Source organism: Styela clava, chromosome 1, assembly GCF_964204865.1.
Source record: "Styela clava chromosome 1, kaStyClav1.hap1.2, whole genome shotgun sequence".
Taxonomy (NCBI): Eukaryota; Metazoa; Chordata; class Ascidiacea; order Stolidobranchia; family Styelidae; genus Styela; species Styela clava.
Window position 1 is genome coordinate 32,517,197 of NC_135250.1, and position 15,674 is coordinate 32,532,870.

Sequence of the window (15,674 nt, forward strand, 5' to 3'; positions counted from 1 at the left end):
AAGTAAAAGAGATGCTCTTTTAAGCCAAAACAAACAACAAAATAATTCAGAATTTTCTTACGTGAAAATGACGTCACGACAATGGCAAGAAATTCTGAACATCATTATTGTTACCGATCGGAACCCGCTTGCACATGACGTGAATTATATTTCGACGCAGAAAAGCTTCATTCATTATCATTTCTAGGCTAGGACAAGGTCATCGTGTAAAGATGAAACCGATAGGTTCGCGGTCGCTAACCCGTTCTTGGATAGGATTTACATATTTATTGTGGGAGAAAGGAAAGCCAGTAGAACTACTTAACGATCCACGGCCTCTTGCCCTGTTGGTTACCAGTCCATGCCAAGTACAAGATTAGTTAGATTTGAATGTCGTGATTATCAGCAAACCTGATCCTGTTTTAGAGCTATAAGTTCGGTTCGGAAATTAGAGAGCCTATTATTAGTGATTTCAATACAAAAAAGAACCGGTCCTATATATTGAGTTCAATCACTGGTTGGGGCTAAACTTTTGCGAGGAAACTTTCAGAGACTCTGATTAATTTGAAGTTTCAAACTATATAGGTCATGTAGCTAGGTAAGATATTTTAAACTTCGCCATGATAAGGAAAAACAAGACAAACACGCAGAATGGAGTTCAGAAAAGTTACAAAAATTTCAAATCAGGTTTGAAACCTGAGTAGTACTTTATGGAAAATCTTGCATTGAGCGCGGAATAGGAGTGAATACCTTGAGCGAGCTTAGTTAAAATAGCATTTGATGGAGTTTGGTAATAGATATAAAGCATAGCCATAGAAGATCACAACGAAACACTGTCGCACAAAACTTCTTCTTGTAAAAGCAAACTGTGGTTAGCTTACTTGACAGTGCCTGGAGTCGTACGAGTTTTGTTTTCGCTGTAAACTTTTTTTAGTGATATAATGTTTGAATTTTTTCCCATATTTTAATTACTGTTAGACTTAATTATAGGGGGCCCTTTGAACCAGTAATCATTTATGTTTTCCTTCTTCATACAAAGTTTATTTTCAGTATGGTGGGAAAATAAAATACCGATTACTAATCCGACTGAAGAAGTAATTAGCAACAAAGTGGCAGAATTTGCTGTTCCAGTCGATATTCAATTCTCTTCCTCAATTCAGTTGCTCCTTCGGCGGTCTCATACGTTGCAATTTTATTTACAATACCCAACAGGCAGTGTTTTGAGTGCATTCAGTGCGACATCAACAAGAATAGTTCTAAAAATATGTTGATAAATGTTCTAGAAGAAACGCAAAACATATCGTGCCGTACGTATATCACAAATCACCAGCATCCCGTTGCATGTTTAGTGACTCAACTCTGAACAAAAGTTTACGATAGCATCCTCGGCAAACTTTGTACACGATTGTTGTTCTTTAATCAGTAATTATTCAAATATTTTTACTTCATTTATTACATCTGGAGGGCCAAAACAATATATGGTGTCGATAAATTCTCTTCGCAATTTTAAAAAATTTCAAGACTTCATGGATGACTTCCCGATGCATCGGGAGTGATTTTACTGGCTTTCCGTAATTATGAAAATTTATACCAGCGGAATCAACAAGTTTTAGAATCGAGAACTAACGTCTGTGCAGCTTTGCAAACATTACAATCAAATACGAAAGTATAGCCAGCTTATCACTGGAATTTCACCGGAAATATCTGAAAGCGTAAAGTCAATATTTGATGGATTGTTGTGTTATCAGCGATAGCCAGATCTTCGTGTTGGTCAAAATTAGAAAAGTAGAAATTTTGTTGAACTGTTTAATAGCAGTTCGTAATTGTAGGAGATGTTGATACGAATTTTTAGAATGGATAGGACAGAATTTTTAAGTTACTCACGTAGGAAGCAGAAATTTACAAGAATCTTTATCATATGCTGAAAAATTCATTTTTTTCTTTTCAGTATAATACCACAACATCCTACATGGGGATATTGAGCTAATTCGATCTAAAAAAAAATCTATGTTTATTTTCATGAAGTTTGCCAGAAGAAAGTCTCGAACCGCCAATTAAAAGTGAAAATGATATTTATATATTGATCATGAGATCTTAGCTGAGAGTAGAAAAATACTGATAGAGGAGTTGCAAAGGTGAGGTTAAGGTGAAATCGGGTTCGAATTAACCCGGCTCGATAAACTTTGTCTCAAGTTTATCAAGCATTAACTTATTTTTAGAAACTTTAGTCATTTCTAAATCTGTCCTGAATACTGTGAAAAACATCGTTGGCAATCATGTATTTCCGAGTAAATGCAAGTGCCTGCGTTTCTTAAGTTTGGGCCGAGATAGATCATCTATTACAAGCGCGATAAACCCCATAATTCTCACGCTTCGTAATCGGAAGTATTCGGTGACACGCGCCAAAATTACAGCGGTGTTTGGCAGGAAGCCGAGTCACTGGTCAGGGCATAACCTACACTATGTAAGCGTTTTTGCGAAAGGGGAGGAATTCCGTCTCTAAGAAGAATTTTTTTGTTTTTTAGGGAAAAGGATTTTACTTTATATTAGGTATGGTATGATATTCATGCACGCATTGTAAACTATTCAGGCAAGTGTGAGTTTCCCGTGTCACATTCTAATTTAGATTGGTAAATAGACACATAGTATTAAGACATGGTGAGGGTGAATAAAGTGTTTTCAAAATAGCAAAGCGGAAAATTGATCGAAATTTGTATGTAGCAATAAAATATGAGATTTACGCATGGAAGCTATAGATCAGTGCAATAAGCTTGTGATGAATATTGGCTTGTTTTGTGTGGACTTTCATTTTATATCCAGGGATTGGGTAATCAAGCGTATATGTGGAGTAGCATTGCAGAATGTTGAACTCATCTTCATGGTTATACGAGTGAAAATTGTATATAATTAATTTTAGCATTTTTGGCAGCAAAGACAGTCAATATCACAATTATAGAACCAGAGATGAGGAGGATAATATAACAGCTAGTATAGTAATACGAAATTCAGAAATTGACTCTGGTTTCAAATTTTCTATGAATTGTTCCGACTATTGGAATACACAAGTTGAGTTTTGTTAGATCTTACCTTCTAACCATGAATATCTGGAATCAATTATTTTGTTATGTTGAGTTGAGAGTCAGTATTATTTATACGTAAGTCAGTTGGCCATGCAGAACAAAGCATACAATTGAATTCTATGTGATTCAAGAGTCGGTACTTCCGAAGTATGTGTACCGGGTTAGGGTTAGGCCATAATTTTATTTCGATTTTCCCTATTTTAGTGCTATTTCGAGTTCGGGGACTTTCTGTGTTAGCCAAGTGAATATACCCCTTGTCCATAGGCATCAGTCCCTTTACACAATTTGATGTAAAGAAGGCGAATAAATTTAGTTACCTCCATATTGGTACACATACTTCTGAAGCTCCCGAGCTGCACACGAACACTGTGACGGCGAAAATTACAGAAATAACTTTGTGCAGCAAGACTCTTGAATCTCGTAGAATAATTATCTTCGCTCTTGTACAGCACTCTTGCATTATAGACCTACGCATACGAATCCACCAGCACAAAAGTACAGAAGTAGTTGGTTTAACGGTATGCGGTTCAATGTGGGGTTTATGACGTTGCATGCAATGAATCGTGAGAAATGCAAAAGTGTGGCCGATTTAATAAATTTATTTCATTGATATACTTTGAAAGAGTGGCAGAGCATACTAATCCACGCCGCATTGAACGTATTCCCAATTCACGTTTCCGCTCATTATATCATGTTAGAAAGCTTTGCTATCTGATGTCTAGCGGATTATATTTGGGCCACTGATGGAGGGCACTATTAGCAAAACGCAGCAAAATCAATTGGAATTTGAGCAATTGCCCTAAGCTGTTTGATAAAAAACGTAATCAGATCACGCCTGGATCCTCAACTATGAATGGAAAGAGTATTGTCATACGACTTGAAAAAGACCTCTAGTATTCCAGTCAAAGCAAAGAGTTGAGCCTTTAACTAAAATTGGAAAGAAAACTGATAGTGTTTCAAACAAATGTACTTATGTACAAAAGCTATGCATGTATTTATGTCGTAGCATTTTGGATTTACCCCAAAAAAACAGTGAATTTACTAATTTTCAAATTTAAGGCAAACACATGAAGAAGCATTAACCATTTGACCGATGGTGTCTATTGAAAGTATTCATCAAATGCAGTGTAAAAAATGAGCAAATTGATGGCATTTCTATGTGATTACAGATTTACTAATTAAATGATTGATTGTGCACAGTCATGCGGTTTCATGGATTTTGATCGAACGCACGCGACCTTTCCTAAGTGAAGATGAAAAAACACATCAGTTATCGCGGCGGGGAATATAATGTGGTACAATGGGTATCTGTTCCCAAAGGATTTTGGTTTATATATAACATAGAATTGTTAGGGAATAATATTCTAGATTATGCGAATTAGATAAGATGAAATTACGGAGTTTTTAGTTTAATATTTCATAATAATCGAAATATAGAACCATAGCAGACAGATTTTATTGACATTGGCCACCGCGTCGGTGTCTTGTTTTCAAATTCCTCCATGTGGGGATTTAAAACTTTTGGAAAAAGGGCCGTAGTTGCCTATTCAAACTAACCTCCCGCAAGTGACAGTTATCGAACAATTCGAATTGTCCTGCATTGTGAAGGATTTCTCGAACTTATAGTTTGTCCGTTTCCACGGTGTCACCAATAGTTGATGCTCACATATAGTGTATGAGAAAGTTTTGTCAGCTGAGCAGGTCTTTCGCCACTGGCGTGCCCTGGTTGTGTGTCGTTTGGGGGAAATGTGATAAAAACATTTTCCTGTATCATACGTAGCAATTTTCGTAGTTTGGAACGCTTTTAGGCCTTCAGTCCTCCACATTTCCTCAACCTGTTAGGCGTTACAGTCCAATATATTTTCTTTTCAACTCTGTTACAGGACATATGACATAATGAATAGGATTAAGCTGACAACTGCTGTTGTTCTTTTACTTTACGTCGTCAACATTGAGAGTCAAAGTGCAGGAAACTGTGAGTATTTGATTCAAATAATTCGCTGCAGTTCAGACATGTAGTGTAATAGTTCTGCTCCTAATCGTTACAATTTTTTTTCTCTGAGGGCCCGGCGTAGTTAGGATTGGCATATATTTTATTTCCATTGTAATCTTAGAATCAAGATTATATTCCCAGATCTTTGTGTATGTTGTGCCACGTCGAGTACGATACATCCCGGGGAATAATAAATTGGGTCGGCAATGCGGAATCGGAAAGAGACCGTTTTTTGTTTAAAAATAGTAGCCGATTCGATTTTTTTAAAGTCGCGCCCCTTTTTAGAGGTCTTGCACCCCAACTCAAAAAATAACTAACTAACTATCGACCACAAATAACAGATAGTATGGCGAGAGTATGTTTTATTCAATAACCCCTTAGAAAATAAGTGAATGGAACGTAAATATTCAAAATGAAGAAATGTAAACATCCGCAACAAGGCGGGCAAGATCAATTCTAGCAAATATTTTTTATTTTTAATTAACTTCACGCCCTCTCAAAATTGTCTACACCACCTTTGTGGGACTCATGGAATTATCTTACAATAGAATCATTCCTTTATAACCCACAGACGCCACTTTGAAGAACCTCGGTTGTTGGCGGGATCATCGATCAAAGATCATCAGAAGCCTCGAAGGAAGATCGGATATTTTGAACGCACATTACAAGGCTCGCGGTGATGCAATACAGAAATGCGCAAGGGCCGCTCTGTCTAAAGGTAAAAATATTCCAATCATTCGAGCCTGACGAGGTCAAAGTTTATTGTTATGAACCTTGCAAATACGGAAGGGATCACTGGAATATAAAACAGCAATCAGTCGAGACTTACCCGACTTGGTATTACTGTATGCGAATATGAAACTTTTTTCCTGATGTTAGCGTGTGAAATCCATCGCTTATGATATTGCCAGTGCCTGCTACTACCCAAGGTGAGACAAAAAACCTCCCACCTGCCCCAAATTCTTTATTAATTAATTAATTAATGAAATATGGTAGCTTTTTGCTAACCATATGTACAATCTCTACTACTTTACACATTAGCCTTTAGAACGTGCTTGCGACTACTCCCTTCCATACTTTATAATTTCAATTACCAAGGAATAATTTGTTTGCAAGGTGTTTTCCTTGGTATTGCATCGGGTGAGGGTGAAGTATACAAAACTGTTTGTGCAAGGCGACGAATGCTGTAACCAATATTGATAATCATTCTTCAGGATATCGCGTGTTTGTAATACAAGACAGCGGATGGTGCGGTGCATCGTTCGACGCAAAACGGAAATATTTTAAACTCGGCAGATCAACGGGATGCGGAAAAGATGGCGAGGGAGGCTTCAGAGCAAATCAAGTGTACGAAATCGTTTCAACAGTCATAGGTGAGAGAAATAAAAAACAAATGTTGTGTGAGAAATGACCAGATGAAATTGATTAATTCTTAATAATTTTATCTCTTTAATTTTTATAATTGTTTTTACCATTCATTGTATAATTGTACAAAATATTCCAAATATTCACCCTTTTGGCCCCATTGAAGTAAAAATAGAACATCTACGATAATAGATGAAAATTCAATGAATGTGAGTGAGGTTTCATAAACTGCTTCTCTGCGTCATTCCACCCAATTCGAAACATTATCTGTAGTACTGTAGTTACCTTTCCTCGCCGCAGAGAAAACCATGTATATAGATGGTAGATATAGATGGAATTATTAAATTGCTGCTAATTGGACAATGGATATCAAATATTTAATAATTAAACAGGGTTGAATCCGCTAAGCAGCTTTTACTCTTTTTTGAGATTGTTTTTGATTTCAACGGGGCCCGATATTCTACACAAAATTTTGCTGATTTTTCCAATCCATGTGTGAGACCTGGAATTTCGCTGATGTTGCGATTGTAATTTGACTCCATGTCTATGTAAACATTCGATCGTGAGATCACGCCAATAATGTCGGATTCTCAATCACAATCTTGACAATTCTAATTTTCCAAGTTCGTCAACTCACAATCAATTCTACTTTTTCAGAAAATTCAGGCCGCACTAGCAGTTCCAGAATTGTGCAGCCAGGGTACGTGTTCGGTGACATCAATCGACGACGAGGAACCGGTATCAGCACGGTTAACCGGAGAGAGAAGGCAATGACGTCATCACACGGTTAGATTTTGTTGCTCTTGGGTTTGACCCTGAAGTATACACGATTGAAGTACTTTTTTCCATCGATTTTTATTCGTTTCTCCTTTTAGGTGCAATGGACATCGTGCCTTCCTTTACCTCATCATAAATAACGCTCGAACTATATGGTTTATATATTTTTTAATTGCGATTTGCGACTAATACCAATTTCATTTCTCTTACCCTCTCTCCCCCAATATCACTATTTCCTTTAGTTTGGGAAATGGGATATGGTCGCCGATTATACCTAAGACAGTTGTTTCAGTGTCGAAACTTGAATTACCGAACTACCGTAGTAGGACTATGACCATGTAACCATGTAGCCATTCTCGTTTCTTCGATTTAGAAATAGGACAACAATTCGTTTTCAGATTTCATCTTGAATGATTTTGGTTGCTGGGCACTGCCACCCAGCGGAATCGATTCCATGGAAGGAAAACACATCGGTTCACTGGACGGGCACTACAGATACAGAATGATGGCCGTACAAAAATGCGCTAAAGCCGTGGCCAGCATTGGGTAAGACAAATTTATTCTTGCTTCTAAATATTTACCAGCAACGGTATCGTTTTGCGGCGATGCGGACATTTGTTAACAAGTTACCGATTATTCTTTAGCATGGTCTAGAATACCAGTAAAATTCCAGGTATTTTTACTATGAAAGTGCAATAAATTGTTTGTAGTTAGAAAAAGATGTTTGTTTTACTTAATAAGCTACAAATAAGTATGGGCTCTGTACCAGTGACACCAATATAGTCGGGTACGACGTTTTACGTATTGGGAACGGAATTTCACAATAAAGTTGTACTGTGACTTTAAATTTATCGAGGGTGCTACGATATTGCGCACTGAATTATGGGAGTTTACTTCCTATTTCGGATTTGTATGTGCTCGTTTCCAAAAGGATGCTAAAGTGATAAATAAAAATAACATATTCTCTTTCCGTGATCTTTACCTTTGATTATATTGTTTTGTATGGAGAAGTAAGGCTATGAGGTAGGTCTAACGAAAGCTTATAAATATACTTGCTGATGTGTGGAGACAGACTATGTTATTCCTATTTTTTCATTAATTCCTTGTCTTGCTTTCATTCCAGTCTCCAGATATTTGCGCTTCATGATGGCGGGAAATGTCTCTCTGTGACCGATGTACAAGCAATTGTTCGTCACAATACCCGGCGGAAAGTCTGCAGTTACACCGGAAAAGGAAGTCGGTCGTCTATTCAGGTCTATGAGATTAGATATTCAAAAACGAGTAAGTCGCCTGATTATTATATGGTGGATTTTTAATTTTAATACTTTTCAGACGGTAAAAATGTTTTACAATGCCAAAGTAATTTCTAAGCTTTGGTTAATTAACATTATATCACACTTTGCAATTTACAATTCGAATGGAAAATTGCTACTACATCGAAGTTTGATTAGAGCATTATCTATTAAAAATTGATTGTTTTATGGAGCAAAATCCGGGTCAATCTTGCATTGATCCTTTTCTGTTAAAAATTGATAGTTTTTGAACGAAAAGTGAGAGTCAATCTTGCATTGATCTTTCTCTGTTAAAAATTGATAGTTTCGGGAAGAAGAAAGTGAGAGTCAATCTTGCATTGATCTTTCTCTGTTAAAAATTGATAGTTTCGGGAAGAAGAGTGAGGATCAATCTTGCATTGATCTTTCTCTGTTAAAAATTGATAGTTTTTGAACGAAAAGTGAGAGTCAATCTTGCATTGATCTTTCTCTGTTAAAAATTGATAGTTTCGGGAAGAAGAAAGTGAGAGTCAATCTTGCATTGATCTTTCTCTGTTAAAAATTGATAGTTTCGGGAAGAAGAAAGTGAGAGTCAATCTTGCATTGATCTTTCTCTGTTAAAAATTGATAGTTTCGAGAAAAAAAAGTGAGAGTCAATCTTGCATTGATCTTTCTCTGTTAAAAATTGATAGTTTCGAGAAAAAAAAGTGAGAGTCAATCTTGCATTGATCTTTCTCTGTTAAAAATTGATAGTTTCTGAACGAAAAGTGAGAGTCAATCTTGCATTGATCTTTCTCTGTTAAAAATTGATAGTTTTTGAACGAAAAGTGAGAGTCAATCTTGCATTGATCTTTCTCTGTTAAAAATTGATAGTTTTGGGGAGAAGAGTTAGAGTCAATCTTGCATTGATCTTTCTCTGTTAAAAATTGATAGTTTTTGGAAGAAGGGTGAGAGTCAACCTTACATTCATCTACCATGACTTACAAGTGTTTCTATTAATTTGATATTATATATTTTCAACATTTCAGGGGAAGCCCCTTCTCCTCTCTCAACAAGCTCAACAACAACCACTACCCCACTGCCAACATACACAATCCCATACAGGCGGGTCACCCGCACATTCGTCGCCCCCACAATTACAGAGTGGTACAGACCAACTATATCAACCAGGTGAACATACATTTCAATTGAAAAATAAAACTGAAATTGAATACCTCATAACAGTAATGAAAACGAGAATTGATTTGTTGATAAAATTTTGCGCAATGATTTCAAACTTTCAGATAAGTTACTTGATTGCATTGTAAGACTATTTTTGCAATTCTTTGTAAATAATGCACAGGTAACCATTCATATGAAAGCATTCAATGCTTATTATTTACGTCTTCCACTTTGAACAAGGCCCTATAGCATATACAATTACCCATCGATATCTAAGAATATGTAAAGAACTACTGTTTTATTTATTACTTCACAATTATTAAATCTACGTGTTAGGCCTGGGTTTTCGAACAACCCAAAACAAAACTTCAATTCTTTGAAATATGATCGCTACATAGTTACTCCAACGTGTCGCTATGGCTCACACTCAAGTTGTAACGACTTGATTCATTTCCAGGCGCACAATCCTGCCAATCCCAACACCTCGTCCTACATCAAGATATATCAGATACACTACACCTCCGAGCCGGACTCTGGCTTGGGCATCGAGGACTCGCACAATAGCAGAGAAGACAAAAGGTTTGGAAATATTAACATTTCCTAGCATTATTATGTTGTTTCAAAACAAGAAGTGAGTGCAGTCATATAGCATTTATAAACTTTTATAATTCGAACATAACCAATTGTGAAAAGTCTTCAAAGTCCAATTTTTTTCCTTGAATACTGTAACAATTTCTCCCCAAACATCGGACGAGTGGTCGCTCATATGCACATAGTTACTTTTTAGGAGCTAGAATCGTTCCAATTTAGTATCAATCCATTACAATCATTAGAAGGTATAAATATAAATAAAATTTTCCATATAGTTGACATGGTCCAGTGAGCTTACTACTTACTACTAAGCTATGGCTCCCACCTACACGTTTTTGAAGAACTTGGTTTCTCTCATAATATTAATTCACTCACAACCAGGGTCGTAGCCAGAAGTTTTCAAAGAGGGGTTGTTCTGAAGTTTTTTTTTTGCCAAGTTAGATCGAAACTGCTAGCGGGCCCGATCGAACGCTGGAATAGGCGTGTTTTTTGTAGTCTTGGGGTCTAAAAAGCATTTCAAGCTACGGAAAATTACCATCTATGATACAGAAAAAGGATTTTATTTTTTCTACATTTCAAAAGGGGGGAGGGGTTTTGACCCGCAAAACCACCCCCCTGGCTACGCCACTGCCCACAACTTGTATTTGTTCGCACAATAGATTCATGACGTTCACTGATACGTTTGGCATACTCACTAAGTTTTCTTAATAATATTTCACCTACTCACTAATTCTTATACTTTTGCAGAATATCTTCACATGACCGACCTGGGATGTTGGATTTACGCCTGGAATGACAGCATTCCAACGTTAGAAGGGAGCTCATCTGTGTTGGACGGACATTATAGCCAGAGATCTAATGCGGTGGAAAAGTGTGCGAAGGTTGCGATGAGACAAGGGTGGGTTGCAAAAAGAACTTTTGAAATAAATAGTGACATGTGACAAGTATAAACGATTTACCAACACTTGATGGGTAATGCGACTTTTGCTTCCTCCAAATATGATAAGATTTACATAGTCATCCTGAGGGAGAAGAAATTCGATAAGACGGCTTAATCATATGGCGAACCACGGCCTCTCGTCCGGTTACCATTAGTTAGCAAATGTTTTGTTTTCAAATGCATGGACAACCGACCAGCGGTTATGAGAAGGTTGCCGACCTCTGTTGTAGTAGACTTTGATTTACACTAGCTGGCAGTCCGTATTTGTTGTTATTGCAGTTTGAATTTTTCAGGTACGACATTTTTGCAATCCAAGATGGCGGAAGGTGTGTATCGTCAAGAGATGCACGGCGAAGGTTTGCAAAACTGGGACAATCTGAACATTGCAGGAGTGATGGCAAAGGCGGATCCTGGGTGAATCAAGTTTATGAAGCGGGAATCGTTTGGGATGGTGAGTTATATTTATTTGGGCTTTGATCATAGGGTGGATCTTAGACGGTGCATATGCATCATTTGACAGAACCGGTCACTGCAAGCAACTTCAATTGACACGTCCTAAGTGATTAATGTGGCTTTCCATGATGACATAAAATAATATAAATCACAGAAGACCTTGGTCTAAGTTGGCCCCGATTGACTATGTGTAATAATTAAACTCGCACTTAATATATGACTTTTGCATTTGTACAAAATTTGATCATATTCTCGTGCATTTTTAACTAAACCCTCCGACTTGTTTCTCAGTCAAAATCAGTGGACTTGGGTGTTTTTCTTCAGTGAATACGATATCGTCGCTAGAAGGCACTATAGCAATACTTGACGGGCCGTATTATCTCCGGAAAGATTCGATCAGAAAATGCGCTCAAGTAGCTGCTATGAGGTGAGGAAATATATTCTACATATCGAGTTTTTTGGGTTTCTTTTTTAATAAAGATATTTTCAAACTTTCAAATTTATTAACCAGATCTGTGGACCCGTGAAAAATCGATATCCAAATCCAACGTCCCAAATATTTGAACTGCTGTTTGACAAAATTTTGACTCCGGCTCCTGATTGTATACCCCAGTCCCGGAGGAAAGCAAAATTAGACGCAAAACATTGGCGCACGCGAGCTTTCTTTCGTCGCCACTCGGTCAACTGGATGCTTCCTTAGTTTCCGTCCGAAATATTGACTCATGATTGTTATCTATATAATCTGAAATTCCCTACTGGTAATGTTGACTCCACGATTCTAATGCAACACTAGACTAAACTTGATTGGTAACCAGACTCCCATTTATATGCTTATGGTTTATGCAATCTTTTCGGTTTTCGTTGCATTTAGAATAAAAATGGAGGGTTTTATTTTGAACCAAATTCGAACTCCGAACCATACAATTGATGGTAACCGCAAAGCAGAAGTATGACTTATGGTACAGTACTGTGCCATGATGAGCTCATATACGGCATATACGCAAGGGTCGGGAGCCTAGAGCCCTAGATGACCTTTATGAGTCTAGCACACTGACCCAAACAAAACAATTATCAATTGTTAAAATATTTTCTTTATTAGATGATGTTTATAATAGTGTAGACTGTGTTTTTGTGTTAATAAATCTCTCCCTATGTCTCTTCGCATATTCGGAGATGAAAAAAAGTTTCAGTTTTCGTGATTGCTTGACAGTAATCTTCTTTGACAGAGGCTTCCCAGCGTTTGCACTCCAAGATGGTGGGAAATGCATGGGTAGCGAGAAGGCGCATACTGTCTACTCAACAGGCGGTGTTTCAAACTCATGTTCTAGGGATGGAAAAGGTGGATTTGCCGAGAATGAAGTTTATGAGATTATTTCTAACTCAAAGAGTGAGTACAGTACAATTGTGTATACAAGTGTAGTTTCACTCCGAACAAGGCTTTGGGTACGTGTACGCCACTGATGAATAGAGAGTTAGTTACAGTAAAATAATTTTCAAAATATATTTTACGCATCCTCGCCAAAGCATTACCTAATCGGAACGATTTAGGACTTTCAAATTTAGGTAATTCTTGCATATCAATGCTGATTTTAGAGATCTCTGTTTGAAGTCCAACGCTGCAAAAAGTACATCTCTTATCACACATCAATACATCGCATCTCCATACGCGTAATATGCCACTGTCTACCATATACCTTGAGATGAATCTCTGATATTTGGTTACTTTCATCCACCTCCCTTGATTATCTGTAACTTTATTTAAGTGTATTAAACAAGGCTTGAAATTTCCTATTTTCTGAACTTTGCTATTTTCTAGCTTACTCACTGCTATAGACTCTCAGCAAAGCTGGATAAATGATTGAATCAAAAATAACTAAAAAATTCTTTTCAGTAAAACTTCGAAATCTTGGATGCTGGAAAGACGAGGCGCCGTGGGCGATACCGGGGATGGAACAAACAGATGCAGATTTGATGGATAATTTCAAATCAAGGTGAGACGCGATGTATTGTAAAAATTCCATCAAAATAAAAACTTTCGTCTTCATGGTTGCTCAATAAGTCCTCAACTGATAAAGCCAATCAGAAGGCAATCGAAGCGTTAGTCCTTCCCCAGCCGTTAATGCAGAGAGAAAATTACTTGCAAAAATAGCTAAAACGATAGAATGGAATTCAAAAATTAGGGGAAAAGTTAATTTAAAATAAAAACGATGGAATAAACTGAGCTTGAAAAAACAATATGGCTGAGGTTAAAAAGAGTTGATTTCAGAATAACTATTGCAAACGTTGTAAACCTAACATATCCATCCGCACTATTTCAGGAAAGACGCCATAAGCAAATGTGCAAGGGTAGCGAAGCGCAATGGATTCAAAGTGTTTGTGATACAGAGCGGTGGATGGTGCGGTGGGAGTCGTACGGCCAACACGAATTATTCAAAGTACGGCAAATCGGATCTTTGCAAAGCAGATGGCCAAGGAGGACTCGGAGCAAATCAAGTCTACGAGATTGTAAATTGAACTGCAGTGCACTGTAATATCTTGCAGTAAACTGACTTACTAGAAATCGAAGGTTTTTAGATACGAAGTGAACTTATGGACCGTTTTGTTCTTGTAGTTTTTGTTGTTGTAAAAATTGCATTTTCCATAGCTAATGAACCTATCACCGGAGACAACATGCGGAAAAATTTGCTAGAAGACCTCTACTTTCATTTCTTCACCCGAAATTTGGCTTGTTTTGTGTATAGTGCGCCACCAGGCTTCCGCCAGGCTAGTCCGCCATTTTTTCATCAAGCCCGGGGCTCGGATCAGGACTATCCAGTATCGATCGCTACACTTATTGAAAGGACAACCAGCTATTTGTTTCCATATATTTGCCTATAGCTCCTGTTTAGTTAAATACTGAGTTCTTCAAATCGTTCAATCTCTATTTCTTTTCTATAATTATCTTTTAAATATATATTGAGCAAATATTTTTGATTTTTTACATGTGAATAAATTCAGCATTTTAATTTTTGTTTGCGAGAAACAATTACGCATTCAGGATGATTTGAACGGCATGTTAAATTGACTCAAATCAGCCAAAAATTATTTAATTGATTTCAAAATCGGGAGCGTAGCCAGGAATTGCCAAGCTAAACCGTAACAGCTAGCGGGTCTGGTAAACGCGGGTTTCAGGAATCTGCGGGCTCTAAAAAGCGTTTTAAGCCTCAAGGAATTGCTATGTATCCTTAAGAAAAAGTGTCTCTGTTTACATTCAGAAGTCGAGGTTCCGTCCCGCATCAGTTCGGAAGGCGTGGATAAATAAGACTCCACTTTCACACCGAATACCTGAAGTTTTAATCTTGTAAAATAAAAAGTAGGTTCCTACAAATCAACGGCTGCTTGTACAGAGCCTTACTCGGAGGAAAAGACGAAAATAAGCGTCGTGTGAAAACATGAGTCGATGGCAGCTGCGTTTGAAAGATTAGTTCATTTACGTTCTATCATGCAAGATACATTCGGAACTTGGGAAAAATATTTTAGGATCACTATATTTTCTGCTTGAACAAGTGTGGGCCATTGAAGACAAATATCAGCTAGTCAGCGCAATCAATGAAGTTCCATGGACCCGGTGAGCGGGAAACAGTAGATTTTGTTTCAGCAAACCACAGGTTTTTGTGATATTTCACCCATGCTAGCAAATTTGAAGGGCTGCCAAGGAATTCCACTTTTTGCGAAATCAAGGAACATTTTCCGCGAATCAGAAGATTCATTTTTCTAAATCGGTCAGATTGGCAAAATATTCGCTAGTCGATTTGTAAATTTTGATGGAATAAACACCCGAAATAACGACATTTATGCCAAAGTGATTAACCTTAAAATTCTATACATTTTACGCTTTTTACATCAATACTATACCAAACGCTGGATACAATATCCATGGATTATTTCGACTTTGTTGATTTTACCGATTGACCAAATGATGAATTATGACATAACACACGAATCATTGTTTGCGTTTGTGACGTTGTTACAATGGGAATAATTGTGTTGTCATAGGCATATTTTAGTTACAAACGATAGTGTCG

The 15,674-nt window shown here is 37.3% G+C and overlaps 1 protein-coding gene across 1 annotated transcript; it reads left to right on the plus strand.

Annotated features, from left to right (window-relative positions):
- Positions 1 to 4,946: 4,946 nt before the first annotated feature.
- Positions 4,947 to 14,611, plus strand: LOC120334906 (uncharacterized). The gene is made up of 14 exons (XM_039402425.2): positions 4,947 to 5,034; positions 5,624 to 5,770; positions 6,267 to 6,425; positions 7,075 to 7,203; positions 7,593 to 7,740; positions 8,318 to 8,475; positions 9,494 to 9,635; positions 10,084 to 10,205; positions 10,965 to 11,115; positions 11,451 to 11,608; positions 11,902 to 12,037; positions 12,837 to 12,997; positions 13,502 to 13,601; positions 13,929 to 14,611. Exons 1-14 carry the CDS (start codon positions 4,956 to 4,958, stop codon positions 14,122 to 14,124), a joined length of 1,986 nt encoding a protein of 661 aa, XP_039258359.2. The 5' UTR covers positions 4,947 to 4,955; the 3' UTR covers positions 14,125 to 14,611.
- The last annotated feature ends 1,063 nt before the right edge of the window (positions 14,612 to 15,674 follow it).